At 48.6% G+C, this 19,746-nt stretch overlaps 2 protein-coding genes across 4 annotated transcripts in view; both read left to right on the top strand.

The window, feature by feature from the left end:
• The first annotated feature begins 468 nt into the window (after positions 1-468).
• LOC112531800 lies at positions 469-2,088 on the top strand. The gene is made up of 3 exons (XM_040696002.1): positions 469-542; positions 628-1,519; positions 1,689-2,088. Exons 1-3 carry the CDS (start codon positions 469-471, stop codon positions 1,698-1,700), a joined length of 978 nt encoding a protein of 325 aa, XP_040551936.1. The 3' UTR covers positions 1,701-2,088.
• A 4,661-nt stretch (positions 2,089-6,749) lies between these two features.
• Positions 6,750-19,746, top strand: part of SALL3 (spalt like transcription factor 3) — a 26,867-nt gene continuing 13,870 nt past the window's right edge. For 2 of the 3 annotated variants that reach the window (XM_025147028.3, NM_204647.2), the window contains exon 1: positions 6,750-8,277. In XM_025147028.3, coding sequence (XP_025002796.2) covers positions 8,199-8,277 — 79 coding nt within the window. In that variant the 5' untranslated portion in view covers positions 6,750-8,198. Of the gene's footprint in view, positions 8,278-13,939; positions 14,036-19,746 lie in introns of all 3 variants that reach the window. The other variant, XM_015275833.4, reaches the window with a different exon arrangement.

The following is a 19,746-nucleotide window of genomic DNA, read 5'->3' as shown; positions in this document are numbered from 1 at the left end:
CATTCCCAGAAGTTCAATAGCAAACATATCAGTAGGTCATGGTAAAGATATTCAACGCTGAACAAAAAAAAAACCAGCCACCGTCATCATTGGATCAACTTTATCTCCATGCCAGCACTTGAAGAGCGAAAGCGCCCTTCTGTACCCCTCCCACCGGTCAGCCTGGCGCAACTGCACCTTTTCATTTCTTCCTTTATTTTTTCCTCCTGTCATCATCCGGTTTCAAGAGGACACCGCTCCACGTCAGGCTGCACCTGCTGGGAAACCTTACCTCGCTACCCCCAAACTCATTGAAATCTTAAGAATACCTTCTGCTCCCTTGCGTGCACTTGCAACGCCTGTTTTATAATTAATTTCAAGTCGTGTCATAACCCAGACAAAGGGCCGTCCTCTTTTTTTCTCTTTTTTTCTTTTTTTTCCACCCTCTGACAATATCTCCTGCAAAGGTCAGTGAACAATTCTTCGGAGATGTCTGCTGGGCTGGGGGTCTCATCAGGAGTTGTGTGCGTCCGTGTGACCCGGAGAGGCCTCACAGGATCTCAGTATTTACTGCATCCACTCCCCCCTCTCTTTTCTGTTTTTATTATTATTTGTTTTGTTTTGTTTTGTTTTTTTGTGACGACCCAGCACAGTGTTTCAGTGTGGCGGAGTAGGGAGAGATAGAGCGTTGAGGGAAGCTTTTAAAATATATAATTACGAGCCGCTCAGAGAGAGCGAAGCCTCGCCTGTGACAAGGAGCGGGAGCGCGCTGACAGCAGTTGCCGCGGCTGCTGCCCCCCGGCTGGGGCTCTGCCCCCGTACCAAGGGAGGAGGGGTCCCGGGGACGGGCCGGCTCCCCACCGCGACCCCCAGGCCGGAACCCGCCGGGTCGTACCGCCGCCACCCGCGTGACCCTCCCCGCGTGCCGAGGCAGGTGGCAGCTCGGCGGCGGGAGGGCTGCGGGGCGGCCTTGCGGGGACGCGGCGGGGCCCGGCAGGGGCGGCGCGGCGCCGGCGACCTCGGACGAAATCGGCGGCTGCGGAGCGGGGCCACGGCGGCGGCGCGACCCGGGGCCGCCGCGTTTGGGAGCCCCGGCGCCCGGGCGGTCCAGGCCCGGCCCGGCCCGGCCGGGCTCCGCCGGCGCTGCCCCCTCCCGTCTCCCCGCACGGGGAGCCGCGGCACGCCCGTCTGCGCCCTGCGCCCTCCCCCGGGGCGCTGGATGGGGCGAGCGCAACTTCAGCCGCCGCGGCCGCTTTCAGCCCTCTCCTCCCCGCTCTCCCCCCGTCTGCGTCGCCTCCCCTTCTCGTGTGAGAAGCGCGAAGTTGCGTTGAGACGGTACCTCGGCTGGAGCGCGAGCCTAACGAGCCCATTAAATATGATCAACGTACCGTCTGCACGGAATGAAACCTTTCCCAGTCCTGATTGCTCCAAAGAGGAATCACGTCCTACCTCCCACCTTCCCAACCTTCGTTCTCCCGGCGGACACACGCGTGTAATTACTGGCGACTGTGCAAACGCAGCCCTCAGCAAAAGCATGCCGGTACTGTAGGGAGGGAAGGCGAAGGAAATACCTTTCGTTAAAGGCAATATACATGTGGATTATGCTTTCTTTTCTACATCAGCCGATAGGTATTGCGCATGGAGCGGTGTCGGCGGCTCCTTCCTTAATCTCTCTCTCTCTTTTTTTTTTTTTTCTTTCTGTGTTACAGATCACCAGGTGATCTGGAAATAAATGATGGATCGCTTTGCGGACGGGCGAGGGGAGAGGACGACTCGTTAGTGCTGATGCTAAGCGAGGAGTAACGCTGCCTGAGAGCACTCTGCCGCGGTTTGCTTTCTTACTTAACTCTCTGCCTTCACTGAGGACCGCTCCGCTCGGGGGGGGGGGGGGGGGGGGGGGGGAAGAAGCATAAACCCAAAGCCGGGCCTGCCGAGCGCGGGGTTCCCCTCCTCCAGGAAAGCAGAGCTTCGGGGCGCGATCGTTAACTTCTGCGATCATCATTGGGTTTCTTGGCAAGGAGGCTGAGCGGGCTTCTTTTTTCTTAACCTCCTGTGTTGTTTTTTGTTTGCTCAGATGACATTCCCTGCTCCGATGCCCTCCCCCCCCCCCCCCCCATCCCCCCCCCATCCCCCGCCCGGACAGCGCTCGCACACAGACACACACACACACACACACACACACACACGCGCACACCCCTTCTCCTTTCATCATCAGCAAATAAAGATTAGGTGGGCAGATTATAGAAAGCGTTTTCAGTCCTGTGCTGATCTTTATTCCGGAGCCTTTGTGATGATATTGATGATGATGATGGTCAAGTGGACAGTTTGATTTTTGTGTTTGGAGCTAGTTATAAAGAATCAATATTATATCAAGGGGTAACTTTCGTGATAAAGGACTTTAACCACTCCGGCTATTCATCATAAGTCTGTAGCAAGCAGATAGGTCAAAAGAAATTATATTGCACTAAAGAGTGTGTCTTCTTATCTCTCCTATACCAGGGGAATAAGGGACAAGCCGATCGATACAGGAGCTGCTGTATACTTCTTGCAATTATCAATAGCTGATTTCGTCTTTTGAGGCCTGAATCTATTAATACAAACCAATAATAATCTTCTGAGCATATCAGTAGCCAAGGGGACGAAAGTTTTTATACTTGACAGCACTATTTATAGAGCTAAAGTTACCGAGCACTGTCGTATTGCGTGTGCTTCCCCGTGCTATGCATATACAGACATATACCTTTCCATATACACCTCTCCGGTCATTTGGGGCAGAATACAGCCTTTTGCAAAGGGGCTACCTAGATTGAGTTTGAATGTAAGCTGTACCCACGTGTACCTCCTGCAGCGTGTGCAGACCTTCCTCACGACAGAAATACAGCATTTGAATGTGTGCACCACCTATACGTGTGCGCATCTGTAGGGTGGCGTGCATCTATAGGTGTCTCCAACACGTGTGGCTGCTCTTAAATGAGTGCTGCCCTGATAATATCCCCATAGCTGTGCGTATGAAAAACATTCCGCCAAGTATTTAAAATTGTTGCTTAAATGAATGTGTCATCTGTTAGGTTAAGGAACGGAAGTGGGTGGTAATTGGAGTTCGCTAAGTGTGAGCGTATGCTTTTGTGTGCATGAGTCGATGTTTATTTAGACCCGAGAGCGGGGTGATATTAAATAAAAAGAAAAGTAACTTGGATGTTTAAGGCAAAACGTTCAGGCGGTGTTATGCTCTAAGCTGGCTCCGCACGTCTCGTGGTGGGGCTGCCTACCCTCCGCACACACACACACACACAAAAATTGTAATAGAAAAGAAACATCTTTATAATTGACATTTGACATGCTGTTTGGCTTGGGCTGTGGTAGACCAAGCACAGATTTCCCTCTGATGGAAACATTTATCATCGTGATTGCTGCGGAGTGGCAGGTGGTGTTATCAATTACCTCTTCTTACCAATAATAATATTAGTATGGTAATATCTTTGCTCATGTGAGGAGGAATTAGCGGTCAGTTGTCGCGGCTTTAAACGGAAGGCGTTATGTTGAATTTAACCCCGGGGTCCTCAAACAAAAGTTGTGGTGCAAAAAGAAAAAAAAAGGAGTGGGAAGAGACTGCTTCAGCTTGCCAGGAAGAGCAGGAGACGATAGAAAATAAAGTGGAAATAATCGCACGCCCTTTGAACAAAGTTGCTGAGCAAAATAACAATGAAATACAGCAGTCGGATTGCGCAGAGTGCCACATCCATCTTAACTGCACGTTGGCAATTTTGATGGGCTTAAGAATAACAGTCTGGCATAAGCGTTGAGTGTAGACGGAACTACTTATATAGTCTTTGTGGAGTCGATCCTGCGGATAAACTTTCCGAAGGCTTTCACTCCTCTTGCGCCAGGATACAAGTTAAAGCTAACCCGTAAGCAGGTATCCCACTAATGTTAATAATAATAACAATAATAATAGAAACAACTAAGTGCCGAGAAGTACCTAACGTTATTGAGCAGGGAGAAAGAAAGAACGCGATGAAAGGATGCGAGAAACGCCGCAAGAGAAGACGGCAAGTAGCAGAGTAGGTGTAAGTGCGCAGAGCACAGCAGCTGCTGCGTCCCGCCGCCGGCACGGCGCTCCGGCGGAGCGGGGAGCGGACCCGGGTGGGCGGCCCTTCCCCTGCGCGCACCCCGAGCGGCGCGCACAGATTTGCGCGGCTGAGCCGTCTGCCCCCGAAGCGGCCGTGCTTCCCGCAGCCCAACTTCGGCGAGGGCTTCGTTTCTTATTTATTTACGTTCAGCCTCGAGTCAGGGAGACGAACTGTAAAAGGCTCGTGGAAATTTTTGCGGTGTAACGGAGAGGCGCGGGGGGGGGGGGCGGTGGGGGAGAGGGGGGGTGGCAGGGGCCGGAGGAACGCGTATCACTTCATAACTTTCCACCCTCCTCCCGTAGCGCGCCACTCCTCCGGGCTTTTCCCCGCGGGTCGGAGGAAGTTTCCCTCTCCGCATCGCGCCGCTCCGCGCCGGGCCGCTCCCGGGCGCATCCCCGCGGGGTCAGCGGAGCGGGGGCTGCCGGCGCTCCCCGGGGGCTGCCGCACCTCACCCCGCGCCGCCGCCTCCTCCGGGAGAGCGATGGGAACGGAGAGGGGAGAGGGAAAAGGAAACCGTAAAATGTATCGCTTGAAACCCTAGAATATGGTAATGTCGAGAGATACAAATCTGGTAATTATGCCCTTCTTGACTGTTGTGTTCTCCATTGTTCATTAAGCATTAAAGACGGGATTATTTAATTTTCCACTTAAAGATTCTCTCACGTCCCGCAAAATCATATTAATTTTCGACCACTTTTTCACAGCAGACAAAGTTTTGTTTCCATAACGCAAAGGGTTGCCTATTTTTTTTTTTTTTTTTTTTTTAATAGCTCTCCGGGAAAGGCACTTTTAAAAGGCTCTTCCAGAAACCGTACGAGGCACCGAGCACGGGAAAACGCCCAAATTTAGGGGGGAAAAAAAACCAATCAGTGTTGTTTGAGCAACAGCGAGAGATCACTTCAGTAGGTGAAAACCGACCCAATTGCGGTACTCAGTGCAATTCGGGGAAAATGCCTGGGAGAGGTTAAAGTGCGTCCTCTCCCACCCCGGGCACACACTGCAGATGCTGGGAGGCAGCGGAGCTCCCTCACCTCGCGCAGATCGGGGAGATGGACTTCGCCGCCGCAGGAGAGCCCCAACTGCAGTTCTCTGCCCGCGGCTGCGGTGCCGAAACGCCCGCAGACGTTCGCTTTCACCTGCGCTCTGCCTGCAACATAACGCGGCATATGCACACAGCATAGCGTGTTATTCGTGTGCAATAAATCCCTACTTCTGATAGGGAAAAAAAAAAAAAAACAACCTCAATTAATGGGTTCGTCCCCTCCCACTTCATATTAGAAAATCACGCCAGATTTCAGCCTTCGCGATCGTCTCCAGATATTTTAGATCAGACGCTCTCAGTACGACCAAACTTTCAGCGAGGACGGATACGTGGAGAGAACGCACGTTAGATTTATAGACGGCAAACGAGGCTTTCAAATGATAACGAGGGTAATCATCGAGAGGGGTCTCGTGTGCGCATCCCGCTAAACGAAGGACAGAAAAGCACGCCCGTCTGATAGCCAAACGGCACGGATTTGGCGTCTCAGCACTTTTTCTCGGAAGGGTCGTGCCCGTTTTTAACGAATACCCGCACCGCAGAAATCAGCGGCAGTCTGCGTGTCACCGAGCTCCCCGGAGTGGCCTAAACTGCCGCCTCTAACTTTATTTGGTTTGCCCACCGGCAGCAAAGCGGGGGATAAAGCGTGAGCCCAGAGACGCGGTATCGCGACGCCCGAGATAAAGGGAGCTATCAGCAGGGAAAGTTTACACAGAGTCCTCTCCCAAAGCAGTCGGGGTTAGTGTGTTTTAAGGACTAGGGCTGGATTACACGGGCTGCGGCGGGGGTATTAAGAGGAAATCCCTTTCACTCGGCCTCGCCTCGCTCCCCAGCCCCATGCGCAAAGCCGCCCGGCGCCCCTCGCCCCCGCTGCGCGCCCGCGCAAGGGCCGGGGCCAGCACCGCCGGGGGGGGGCAATCTGCAAGCGGTACTTAAATAAATAAATAAAGAGAGTGAGAGAGAGAGAGAGAGAAAAGAAAGAAAGAAAGAAAAAAAAGCGGAGGGGGACAGCTGGCGGAGCCCCCCCCGCACGCCCACACGCACACTCAGGCGCGGAGCTGCGCGTTGCGCGGTGGAGATCGGCGACGGTGGGGTACATCCTAGCGGCGGCTCCGTGCCATGGGCGCCCGGCGCAGTCGGGAGAGGCCGCGCCCGGAGCGGCAACTCGTGGTGGCGGCGGCGGCGGGACCGGGCGGGGCGGCGCGGGCGGGGGGGTGGGGGGGAGGCGCGGGCGGGGGGGGGCGCGGCCCGGCTCCAGGCAACTTGTAATGCGATAGAGGAGAGAGCGGGAGGGGGAGAGGGGGACGGCTGTGCCTCCCCCCATCCCTCGGCACTTTTAGGAAAAAATAAAATTAAATTAAATTTAGAAAGTGGGGGCCGAGGAGAAAAGCCGCCGTCGGGGAGGTGCGTGCGGAGAGGGAGCGGGGAGTCGGCGGACAGCGAGCGGGCGGCGGGCTGGGGGCAGCCCCGGCCGCAGCCCCGGCAGCGCGGCTCGGGGGGAGGCGGAGGAGGAGGAGGAGAGTAGGAGGAGCCGCCGTGCGCCCCGCACCGCTCCCAAACTTGAAAGTTTATCTGCCCGAAATCAGGAGCGGCCGCGGGGCGCGCAGCGCGGCTCGGAGCGGAGCGGGCGGGGAGAGGCTGCCGGCAGCGCTGCGAGCGGAGCGGGGCGCGGCGGGGAGGGGGCGGCGGCGGCGGCGGCGGCGGCAGCGGCAGCCCCCGCGGCAACAGCGGCACCCGGCCCCGGAGCCGGGAGAGGAGCGATGCTGCGTGCCGGGCAGCGAGGAGCGGCCCATCGGCGCGTCCGCGAGACCGCTGTCATTAGCTAAGAGGACGCGCGAGCGAGCTGGGGAGGGGGTGAGGAGCGTCCCAAAAAGTCATTCCGACCTGAGGGAGAGGGACAAAGAAAAAAACTTCCTACCAATGGACAACAGGAAGTGAGCACCACCACCAACGGGGAGCCTCTGCTCGGAGAAAGAAGCTGCAAGACAAAGAAGAAGGAAGGAGAGGTGAAAGACAAAACTGCCCGAGGTCTCCCGTGCGTGCGCTTCCGAGAGGAGAGAACAAAAGTCAGCCGGGAGGGGAGACGGAGAACAGGAGACGGGATGGGAGCGCTACAGAGCAGCACGTGAAAAGCGAGGGGAGAGAAGAGCGGGCGACGCGCGCAGAAAAGAAAAAGAGAAGCGTTCACAAAAGTTTCTTCTCCCGGAAAGAAATTACTCACACGCCCACAGAAAGCAGATGCCTCGCAGATCAACTTCTGGGGAAAGAGAGATCAGGAGAGACGAGGTGATGTGAAGAAAAGAAAGAAAAAAAAATCAGGAGGGAAAAAAAAAAAAAAAGCGAAGAGAACAGAAGAAAACAGAGCGAAAGAAACTGAGAGCCGGGGGAAAAGAAAGACAGAAAGGCGAGGATCGTGACCTCCCCCGAGAAGCGAACCTGGCCCATATGTTGTGCACAGCGCGTGCAGCCCAGAGCCCCGCTGCGCGCTGTGTGCGTGCCCCTGCGCCGCGCTCAGTGCCCGTAGCGGGCGGCGCTGCCGCGGAGCCGCATCCCCCGGCGGAGCGGAGCGGCTAATTGCGGAGCCTGTCCTTCATTTCCATATGCAGCCCGAGTCCGCTGGAGCCGCGCCAATCCGCGCTCGCCCCCAGCACCATTAATCGCCATGCATTATTCACTAGCCTAATTACGGAGCCCCATGCGCGCTCCGCGCAGCCGCCCCAGCCCGCCGCGCCCGCAGCCCCGCGCCGCGCACAGCCCGCCCGGCTGAGCCCTGCACGCCCGCCCGCTCACTCCGCTTTGGTTGCTTAGCCCTGCTTTCTTTTTTTTTCTTTCTTTTTTTTTTTTTTTCCCTTCCCTTTTTCTCCCTCCTCTCCTTGGGTTGGTCGCCTTTTCTGTTGTTGTTTGTTTGGTTTGTTTTGCAACTCGACTTTTTATTTGCGAACAGTTATTTCCAGCCCCCTCCCCTCGCTCCCAATTCCTCCCCCCCCTTTCAACCTCCGCGTCGCTGATGCCTCTGCAAAAAGCAGAGTCAAGACGGCTCAGTTAGCAGCATGTCTCGTCGAAAGCAAGCGAAACCCCAGCATCTCAAATCGGACGAAGAGCTGCAAGCGGAGGTAGTTTCCGAGCACGGTAAGGGCTCCCGGCGCCTCTTTCTCTGTCTCTTTTGTGAGCGCGTTTCGGATGGAGATAGGTGCGTTTACGGTGCCGGTGAGCACGGGAGCGTAATTACTCCGCAGCGGGAGAACGGGGATTCGAGCAGCCGGGGGAAGAGGCGGCGGAACTGAGAAGTTCGCAGTCCAGCCAAGTTTCGGCAGCCCACCCCCTGCCCGAGCGGCCCTCCCCGCGGATCCCCGCCGGCCACCCGAGCGCAGCTCTCACGGCGGGGCTCTGTGCCGGGCCAGGCCCTGCCTCCTTCCCTCTGGCCGGGCTCGGGCAGCCGCACGAGCGGACACCCGGAGCAGCACCGCCTCCTCCTCTCCTCCGCGCTTCTCTCCCTCTCCGTATTTTTTTTTTTTTTTCCCACCGGTTTTCCATCCCTCTCCGCCTCCCCCACCCCCCATCTCTCCTGGAGGTTCGGGCCGGAGCCACGCTACCCTGACCATCCGGCACCAAAGTTGGCGGCAGCCGGGGCCGCGGGCAGCGGGGGTCCCACGGGCCGGGGGACGCAGTCTCCCAGGGCGCGCCCCCGGGGCAGCCCCGCCGCGGTCGCTGCCGAGGGCTCCCGGGGAGCCCCGCAACCGGGAGCGGGCTTCGGGGCGGCGCGGTTTGGGGGAGCCCCTTCCGGGCTTCGGGCGGAGGCGGCCCCGGGAGCAGCGGGCTGGACTCGGGTATTTCCGAGGAGCTGGAGCGGCTCCTCACCCCCCTTTGCGCTGCCTCCCCCCGCCGCCTCCAGGCTGCGAGCGGTGGGAGGTGACACGGAGTGCCACCGCCGCCACCGGCCCCTGTCGCGCCGGCTGCAGGCGCCGGGGAAGGGCTGTTCGCTCGCCCATCCGCCATTCCTCGCTCCCTCCCCACACGCAGACACGCCACACTTGCTTTATGCATCTGGGCGGCCCGCTCTGCTCGTGAACAAGTGTCTAAAGCAGGACGGATTCGGGCTGTAATTGCTCCTAATTTCCACCTCGCCGGACTGTTTGTAGAAGAGAGCGGCGGTTTTTTCTTCTTTCTTTCTCTTTCTTTCTTTCAATTTAAATAGCCTTAGGCTCTGCAGCGTGCGAAAGCATGCCATTCCTCGCTTACCCCGGGCTAAGTTGAGGGCTTCCACTTAAAAGTTTTTCTTTCCTTCTGTGCGAGGAAGCTCCATACCTCCTCGGCTTCTTGCAAAACTAGGTGGGAGCCCCCGTGTTTTCTGCCTTCCGTGTAGGCCCTCTGCTTTACCCGCTTTCCCTCCCTTCAAAATGCAAAGAGAAAGAGTCGTTTTCCTGCTCCAAAGCTGTAATGCCTTCTAAGTTGCTTCTGTAGGTGGGGAAAGGCAACAAAGTTGGAGCCCGAGGAGGATTTTGACTATTGTATCTAAACTTTACACCCTGGAAGCTTAAGGCGGTGTGAATCCTCTTCATCAGGTTAAAACATCTGTCAGAGAGGCAAAGCTTTAAGCCCTCCTCGGGGTGGCTGAGAGCCGGGATGTGTCCCACTCTGTCAGGGCAGTTGGGAAGGGGCTGCTGCCACTGCTCCGGGAAAACCCACTGGGTATTGACAATAACAGAGAGAAATGCTTCCCTCTGTCACAGCGGAGCAGCACAGCAGTGCAAGATAGGAATAGGGTTTTTAGGAAGCGGTGGCAACGCAAAATAAATGAGTACAGGCGGGCAGATGAGAACTGTGGTTTTATAATGGGAGAAAAAGAAAAAACCAACACAACGATTAGCTGAGCTCAGCCTCTGTTGGGGTGGATTCTGGGTCTGAGAATGTTTCACTACTGTGGCAGACTTTGAAATGCTCCGAAGCCACTTACTTCAATGCAGCAAAATGAAACCCCACTACTTCATTAGGACACTCCTGGCGAGTTAATAAATTGGGGGGAAAAAAATTGTTAAACTGGGTTTTTGTTTTGTTTTGTGAATCTTATCTATGTCCGTGTCACCCGAGATTAGAACAAGAGATATGCTAAAAAGAAACGCTTGCATATGGTGGGTAGATTAAGGACAAAGAATCTTTTTGTCATGGAAATGGTTTTTTTTTTTTTTTTTTCCTCCTTTTTTGGGGGGTTTTGTTTTGTTTACTTCATCACATAGAATTTCTCACACTTGGTTTGTTTTGTATTGCCCTCAATGACTACATGATCAAATGAATGGATTTATTTCTGCCGAATGAGAAAGACAGTCTTTCCATCAAAAGGACTACATTGCATCCCAGTGAGGAATTTTAAAGCGTTATTATTGTGGTCCCTGAATAGCACAAAATCGGCTTTCACAGCAGCCCTAAAATGCAACAGTGTAAATACTTTTCAGCCTTAGAAGGCTGTTATCAAATTGTGCTGCGTTTCCTTTTATTAAAACATATTTTAATTAATAGAGTGAAACCCTTCGTAGTTAACGATTAACGAGCTGAAGTAGAGCTGTTGGTTTTTCACTTTCATTTGGGATCTGTGAGCAAGGTGGACTCAGCACACACAGGCAGAGGGCTATCTGGTGCGCATTAATGTGGTGTAAATCATTTACGTGCTGCATTACGAAGCCTAACGATTGCTGTACCGAAAGCAATTTTATAGGCCACGTATAACGAGTGCTCCCAATCTCACAAATTAAAGCACTTCTCGTCAAGTCAGTATTTTTCGTCTCCGTTCACAGCTGTAATCAAGGTACTGCTACAGTGCCCGAGCGTATTTTGCAACGAGCCAAAAGCAGTCCCCACAGCACGAGAATATCTGTCTGTTTAAAAGCAAACTGCCTGAGCAGCATTATTTGATACGTGCAGCCTTTTCATTAATTTGGCTGTTATCTTCAATGGGAGCGGGGGGGGGGGATGGGGGGGGGGGGGGAGGCAGGGGAGGGGGAAGTTGTTGTTAACACAAGATGAAGCAAATTGGGCTTATTATTTATTTAACAAAATCATGTTTAATACTACCTCAACACAGACTTTCAGTGAAGCATTTCAACGTGAACGTTCCCCAAACGCCATCCCTTAGAGCGAAGGGACGTTCCTACCAGCAGCAGGAAACCTGGGGCAGCCTGGGGAGCGGAATGGCAGGCTGACATTAGGCCGTACCGCAAGTTCTCTGTGCCCACCACAACTTCCCTGCTAACATTACCACGGGAGTTTAAGGACCATAATAAAGAATTTTATAGTGAGCCTGGGCTGCGGCGTAAGGGAACTGCGTTCAAACAGAGCAATGGCATAGCAGTGAGAAAGAGTTTGAAATCTGAAGGTGGTCAGAAATGCCATCGATTACAAATTTACGCTCAGGATTTTGTTGTTGGAAGGGAGGTTCTAAAATATGGTTTTTTAAATTATTTTGAGAGGAGGTGTTTACAGACAGCTGGTGATGACATATTACTGGAATACTTGGGCTGCAGAAGGGCGAATGAATGGTATCTATTAAAGATACGCTTTCAGGTTACTAAATTAGAAGATAGGATGGAAATAATTAAAAAACAGCAGCAGAAGGGTTCAAATGGCTGCCCATAGCATACAGTAATCTTTGTTTCTCGGTAAATGTAAAGCTGTTCTCAGTAAACTGTAACGGCCGGAATTACATTTCTAAGACGCTTTCCTAATTCAACAGATTTAAATAGAATCAGAATTATAGGTACAGTGCAAAAGTAGGTACAACGTTTGTATTTTAACGTGGGTACAAGAAAAGGGGTTTGTGCATGCTGGGAAGCACTTCTTACAGTGCACAAGTGAGTAACGATGACAACAGATGATGCTTTGGACTTCCTCGTGCGAAGTTACTGGCAAAGATAGGTGAATGGGATACCGTACAGTGAACTGTGCAATGACAGTTTTCTCGTCTGCTTTCTGCAATCGTTTTTTAAGCGCCGAACCTGCCTGTTGTGTTGTTTTTTTTTTTCTCCCCCACTCCTCAATACAAACAATGTTGTGCAACCCAATGGCTCTTTATCACACTGGTTAAGTGGAATTGGACGGTGCAGCTCTGAGTAGCTCGTAACTGCACTCAGCGTTCCTTTGGAATACACACACAGACACGCATGCTCCACTGTGAAAACGGCATCGTCCCGTGCAGAGCAGCCAGCTTCGTGTGAGTGTGCTTACTGTATCTGCAAATATATTTTGAAAGGACACTCCTACGTGCAAGAACAGAGGTCATTGCGTATCATTCAGACGCTGCTGCCTTTAAAACTTGAGAAGTCACAAGCAGCTGTCAGGAAACGTGAAACTTGGGTGATTCTTGCAAATGTCTGTTCTGAGGCAACTGTAAGGAAGATTTAGTTTGTTCGTTTTCAAAAACAGAAGGCCAAATAGGTATTGCTGTAAACGGCCTCTTTGATAAGAAAGGATAACCGAAACTTCTTCGTATAAATAGTTCGGGTATTACAATAGAGACAGCGTTAAAACCGTGTAACATTCGTATGTGTATCATTTTTAAAGTATTCCAAATGCTTTGATCAGTGTTACCAATAGAAAGATACTTGGAATAATAAGGAAGCTACAACAATTAGCCCATTTGCAGGTGTATATATAAACGCTGAGAGTAGACCAAACTGGGTCAGATTTTATCTGGCGCTGCTGATCTTGAGGAATTCTTACCATCTCTCGAGGCAGATATTAGGGCTGCCTTTCTTGGAGTGGGAGGAAGGAAATTTTGAAAGGTATTGGTTTAGGATCTGTGTAATTAAGCTATTAATATGCATACATTTAGCTGCTGATAATTACTTGTCCTTGCCTAAGGAAAAGCTACAATTCAATTTTCAGAGTGAAAATACACAAATTAATAAAGAGAATTAGTGCCATTTCTGAAAAAATACTTTGCTTCCTAGGAAGATTTTCTTTGCATTTTTCCTTCATTTGATTAGCTGACTGCCCAGCCTGGACAAGCCTATCTGTTGACTATCCATCAGCCAGGACGTGAGTCAGTCACTCTTGCTGATAATAATCCAGGTCTGGCAGGAAATTGAAATAGCTGAGTACTGACACTTTTCAGAAAATAAAGTATGCAAAAATCACTTTGTCTGTTATGTTACATTTGTAAAATGAGAGTGATTTTCTAGATTATTTTTTTCCAGAGGTAGCAAGAGTAAATCCAGCTCCAGCAGCAAATTTTTATCGAATGGTACGTTTCCATGCAAAGGGACAAAATCCTGTTTCCTTTACCCTCTTAAAATTTACTACTAAACATAATGAAGGTTTTCCAGCAGTTGAAAAGAAAGAAAGAAAAAGAAAAATGGAACAAAAAGATGTGAATGTGGGACAAAATGTACTCTGAGGAGCTGGTTCAGTCGTCGTGCATTGGGCATAAAGCACATTTCTTGTTATTGGTGGACACCTCTTAAAAGCTGAGCGAACCAGAAAAGCAGTTGTTTAAAAAGATGCCAGAAAGCACATTTTTATAAGACGTTTATGTGAACGTGAACAGATAGGAGACTAAAGAGTGGGGTTTTTTTCATGTTATCTTGCTGTAGTTAGGCTACATACAGTGATCACACTTGGGCACCATCTATTACAAAGTAAGCTAAATCTTTTGAAAGAGCCTTTGGATAACTCTAATTGCTCTTTGTATAACCAACTCTTATTGCTGAACTCTAATACTGTTTTTTTTTTCCCCTCTTTCACCCCCCACCCTCCCCTCCCCACCTCCCCATAATTTGGACCCAATCATTGGCTGAAAAAGAAGCAGAAAAAAAATCCCAACTCCTGCCAGAGAGCGAAGGGTGCCGGAACCCCGGGGAAGGCCGTCCATCCCCCACAGGAGCCGCGGCCCGGCTGGGTGGGTGCCGGGCGGGGGCCGCCGGGGTGGGCGCCGAGGGTGCGGGGCGGCACTGCGGGCTCCCGGAGCCGGGCGAGGTGGGGTGGCGAAGAGCCCGATCGTTTCCCGAGGAGCCTCCCCGAGGGTGGGTAGTTAGAAGTGCTTTGACAAGGCTTGCTGATTTAACCTTTGCCTGCTTTGCCCTGCCAGGGGTGGCCACTAGATGTCAAGCTCATAATACAATTAGTACATCTGTGCAGTTGACCTTGGCAGCACGGCTTACCACTGTTCTGTTAAGTGTTAAGACTGAATTTGAGTATTAAGTAGAGATCCCTGCGAGTTTGCTACGCGCTGTACAGCTTATCAAATGCCCATCTAATTCAGCGCAAGTGTTTTCAGTTCTTAGAGAAGGAAAATGTTTCCTTTTGTCAAGCCCGACGTCCTGAGCTGCTTAATTAACCCTACAGGTGCCGCAGTATTTTAGCTTCAGTTAATCACAACTGACTTTCTGGTCAGCTTTTCAGGAGATCCCTTCTACTACTACTGTTTGATAATTTTATTTTATCACCTTGTCGATGTGGCAACATCCCCAAAGATGGATACTGTGTAAGCTAGCTTGTATAGATCCCTATGTGGTTTGCTGTCCGGTGTAATACTGCAGTATACAGAACGGTAAATGAGCAAAATGACTGAGCTGCGTGGTTAGCATTGTATCACTTAGAGTTTGCCCTTTCCGGCACTCCTGTACGGGAATAATTTTACTCAAAGGAGTAGTGCCATCGTCTCCTCTTTTACTTGGATATTCTGTTCTGAGATGCTTAGGAGACAGAGGACTCCATTGGCTTCTCTTACTGTAATCCTCTGGGCACAGATTCGTCAGCGCTCTGCCATAGTTGTTCAGAGGGCAGCCAGCATCATTCTGTGGGGTTAGTGGCACAGCTTGGCATCTGCTTAGTAAAACACCTCTCAAGATAGGAAGGCTATGCAGAATCTAGTGTCCTGCTTCTTGCCATTTCTTTCTTTGCTTTTAAATATCCATTATTATTATTATTATTATTATTTTATATCAGCTATGTTAGAAGTATTGACCACAATTTTTTAGGATTCCAAGTAAAACTCGTGTTCCCAATAAACTTACTTCCTACAAACAATGCAATAAATTCTACACACTCTGAAAGTAAAGCCATAAATATGCCATGAAAGCCAACCGAATAGCTCTTTGTATAACTCTGAAAAACATAATGCACATCTTATTTAATATCATATCTTGCACACGTACTCAAAACAATTTGTGAAACTTGCATCTGTTCCACATCTGCACACACGTAGCAAAGCTGCAGTGTTTTAGATAACAAGTGCTTCACTGCGCAGATTAGGAACTACAAATATTTTAACCAGATTACGGTTAGTGGCTGTGCCACAGGTGGCTGTTACTTAACAAATTCTGAGATTTAGGCTACTGAATAGATCAAACAAATTGTGCCAGGTCAGTAACAGTTTTTGCATGGCAAGAGTGCCCTCCACTGTTCAAATCTATACTAACAGCTTTTGTGGTCTGAGAAAAAGGACAGAAAATTTTTCTATTGAGTCTGGAATTTCTTCTACATTGTTAAACACAGTAGGGGTCTCTATTTGTCTCCTCCTGTTTCACAGCTTGGGCTCAGTATGTGATAATTCATCTTTCTTTATGGGATTCAAAGCTATCATAAAGAGTTAAAAAGAATTAATTTGCAAGAAAATAAACGTGTTCTAACAATTTAAGAAAACTTTCTTTAAAAGCTCTGTTAGTTATAAGAAATGATAAAGCTGAGGAAAAAGTAATACTGTTCTCAGTGATCAATACATTGTTATAAGACTACTGTTACCAAATTAAGGTAATTTTGAAAACAAAATCATGTTTTTTGAATATATTTTCACAGTTTATTTAAATTGCGTGTGAAATAAGCTTGTTTCTTATCACAGTAAGAATAGCAAACGATTGTCCTGTGTCTGTGAGCTACGCTCAGTTGTTATTCATAGCGTTGCTTGTTTAAATACACACAAAACGGCTGTGAATTGCAGGTGAGATCTCATGTCTTCATAGTTAGCAGACGTTTTATCTTAAGCTGATCTTAACCCTCACAGGGGTTTTTTTTGTGAAGTTTCTTCACATGCTGCCTCTCAGTTGACAATTGGTGTCATTTTTCCTCTTGAAAGAAGTTCTCATATTTAGAAAATATTAATACATTTTTGATAACAAGCTCTGTGAGACTGAAGCTAAGGACTTAGAAATAATAATAAATCATACAGTGTTTTCCCATGCTTTCATTTGTGTTATAGCATACGATGTAAAAAAGGTGTTTCAGAAAATATTTTATTGACACCTTTGTTGAATTCCTTTCCCAGACACATCTCTATGTTTTAATGCTTCGGGAGAGTATAAGCAGTTCAAAGTAGATGAAAGCAGAGAAAATGCGGATGTTCTTACCCGATTTTATCCAAGTATCTCCAAGTATAATTTGAGACCTGTGTGTTTCAGGGTAACAAAATGTAGCAAAATACTGAGTTGTCAAAGGGCATCTTCTTGGAATACTCCCTATTTCATATAACTCAGAAGTTGTTTCCGAAAAGTTATTTCCATTTACAAAACTGGGTGTGATTTAATTCAAGAGAAAATGAACAGATTCAGGAGCAGAAGTGAAGGACAACAGAGCTGGTTGGGGCTTTTTCCAACTGGAAGCAGTTCCTTAGAAAGGCGGCGTTTAGTAAAAGGTGTACGCTTTTGGAGTGAAGCTGTCTTGAATGTAACGTTCAATATCAGTCCTTCTCAGAAAAGTATTCATTGTATTTTCCTCGCACGTGGTGCACAGAACAGAAAGACATACGCCTGAGTAAAAACACTGAACTAGGGGAAGCAGTCTCACAGATCCTGTGTGTGCGATCAATAGCTGTAGCAATTTTTCCTTAACTCTGAACATAATTTCTGTGGGCTGAAGGAAGCCCATCAGCCCTTTGTCTGCTGCCCTGCAGCAAGAAGGAAGGCCTGCACCTCCATCCCAGCCACGCACAGCTCCCTCCTGCGGAGCTGCGGCTGGGTGCTCTGCACACCAGCGGCAGGGCGAATCCCTACAGTGCAAGTCCCTTGCGCCTCCAGCACTGAGCCAGCAGAGCATCTGAGCAGCTTGAGGTATCACGATCCCAAAGTGACTTTCTCAAAACGCCTGAGATTGAATTTTTGGAGGCTAATTTTAGGGCCAGACCCCATTTTTGCAAAGTGGCAGTGCTCTGCTGGAGCCGCTGCAGCTCTGGTGGGTTGGTACCTATCTAGGAGCCTTTTGTGGGTACCTTTTGAGAGATGCTGGCTGCAATTTTTCACTGGTTTTCATAGGGTAAGCTTTACGCGCTGTAATTCATCTTGCATCCCATAGCAGCTTCAGATTAGTCTGTTAGCTGTTAGACTGCTAATGAGAAAAAGAAAATAACCGGGAGGTTATTAGTGGCTGAGATCCTGACTACTTGACAAAACTCCCATTCAACACCTTTTGTGTAAGTAAGAACTGCAAAATTCAGCCCGTCCATAAGATTAAGCAACTGCTCGATTAATTTCCCCAAAGTCCTTGAAAATTTTCACTGCATTACAACCTCACTGTAATAATATAAACAATTGTATCTCTTCAGAAAGAGAAAGGGAGGGAGAAAAAAAAAAAAAAGGAAAGAAAGAATGAAAAAAGTATTTTCTACTTAAGCTAACCATTTTGTAAGATGTCAGAAAATGAAAGCAAGTGATAAAATATGTAGAAATACAAATAAAAAAAGCTACATTTTCTCACGGCAAGTGTAAGTGAAAGTAAAAAAACTTTTTTTTTTTTTTTTTTGCTTAATATTTTAACAAATCTAATTATTTTTTTTAATAATCCAGAGTGATGGTAACCTCTATTGCTTTTTATCATTCGTAAAGTAACTGAGTTTTTAAAAAGAACAAAATATCCTTTCCAATGGAGGCATATGCTTTTAAGCCTTATTCCCTGCTGAAGTTCGTGAGTCCTTATACTTGAAAAGCAACCGTGCAATGTATGCCCCGGTACTGAAACTGTTGTCGTACTCTTTCAGTCTTACTAATTTTAGTGGCACTTCTAAGATGAGAAAAGGTCTAAGGTGGGAAAAAGTTTCTCATATGAGTATAGGTTGTGGGCTAGACCCATAATCTGTCTTTCCATGGAGACTCTCAGTGGCCTCAATGTACTGATCAGGGAATGGGCCATCATCCATGGCGATGCAGCATCTGTTTTGTTGTCAGCTGTGTCATCTGCTTGCTTACCAGTACAGAAAGTGGAGGCTTCGAGACAAATTAACTTGTTTCATTTCTTAACAGAAGCCAGGAAAATTTATCTCAAATGGAAAATGCTTGTGAGTTTTTTTCTGTATCTACTTTGAAGTCAATTTTCACAGGATGGGCAACCCTAACAACTTATTTGCAGCTTTCTAAAATATTTTTTCAAAAGTTGTCCTTGAATATTTCAAGACAGGTGATGAGATTGATATGCTTGGATTTGCAATTTGAAGAGCATTCTCAGGATTTTTAGGGATTGAGAGTAGTGGAAAGAAGGAATACAGGGTGATACTGAAAAAATAGAGCTCTGGGTCCCTAGCTCATATGAGTGAAAACCAGGTCTTACTGTTTTGAAATAGTACAAAGCTTGTAGTTGATTTCATTGAGAACACGAGAGACCACAGATCAGCTGAGAAATACCATACTGATTTTTTCCACTTGTACTTTTTGCTTGGAAAATTATATTTCAAATGTAAAATGCTGTTTCTTCAAGTTTGTGCAGTAGCTCACTAGTCTGGTTATTATCTTGAGATGCTGAAGAGGTTCGTATTGATACCTCTGGCAGTGGGCAACGGTAGTTTAGATTTCTTTGAGAAGTTTATGTACTATACACATTAGTTTTGATATGTAGAGACCACGAGCCTGTCTTAAAAATGCAGAAAATAGCACCTGTTCTGAAACAAGATTGCGGATATTCACATTTGTTCTTGAAGGTTATTGTACGGTGTCTGAAATAATTAGCTTACTGGTGTTTGGTCAGTTCATTGCAGATCAGAGTGCAGCCATATTTGAATGGCTACATTTCCCGAATTCAGCACTCATTTCTTAAACCTTTTGCGCGAGGTTTAAGCTCTCTGTAAAAACAGAATATTAGTGGAGTATTAGGTGAAAACCTGGAAAAGGATCCACCCTGTTTGCAGCTTCTTTTAGACACAGTCCTCCTTTGCAACCGTGCTTTAAAACTAGTTGTTGTATTGATAATGATGATGACGACGGTGATGATGATATGACGATAATAATAATAATAGGCAGCACTTACCCAGTCCACCGAGTTTTGGAAATTAGCACTAGAAAAGCTGCTCAGTGAAAGCCTTAGGAGAAGCATGGTCTCTGTGTGCATGGTCGGTAATACCAACCCCTGAGCTCAGTAGTTTCTGAACGGGGCCAGAAGATCAGTCCCTCCGACTGTAAAAATGTAAATCTGCAATGTAAATAAAGCTTTGTTTGAGTTGTCTTAGTTCTAAAAAGACTCCAGGGAGAGGCTTGTGTGGGTGCCTCGCTGCTCTGCGCTCATCATGCTTTCACTTCACAGAAACTGAAGTACGTACTGAAAATGTGATTTGGAAAGACGGCTTTTTTTCCTTTCTCATTTTGGAAGGCTTTAGGTTTTTCAGTTAGGCTTTAGGATTCTTGTGGCCAATAA

The sequence above is a fragment of the Gallus gallus genome, chromosome 2, assembly GCF_016699485.2.
Source record: "Gallus gallus isolate bGalGal1 chromosome 2, bGalGal1.mat.broiler.GRCg7b, whole genome shotgun sequence".
In the NCBI taxonomy this organism is placed as follows: Eukaryota; Metazoa; Chordata; class Aves; order Galliformes; family Phasianidae; genus Gallus; species Gallus gallus.
Note: the sequence above shows the minus strand (reverse complement) of the source record. Positions and strands in the feature narration are given on the sequence as shown.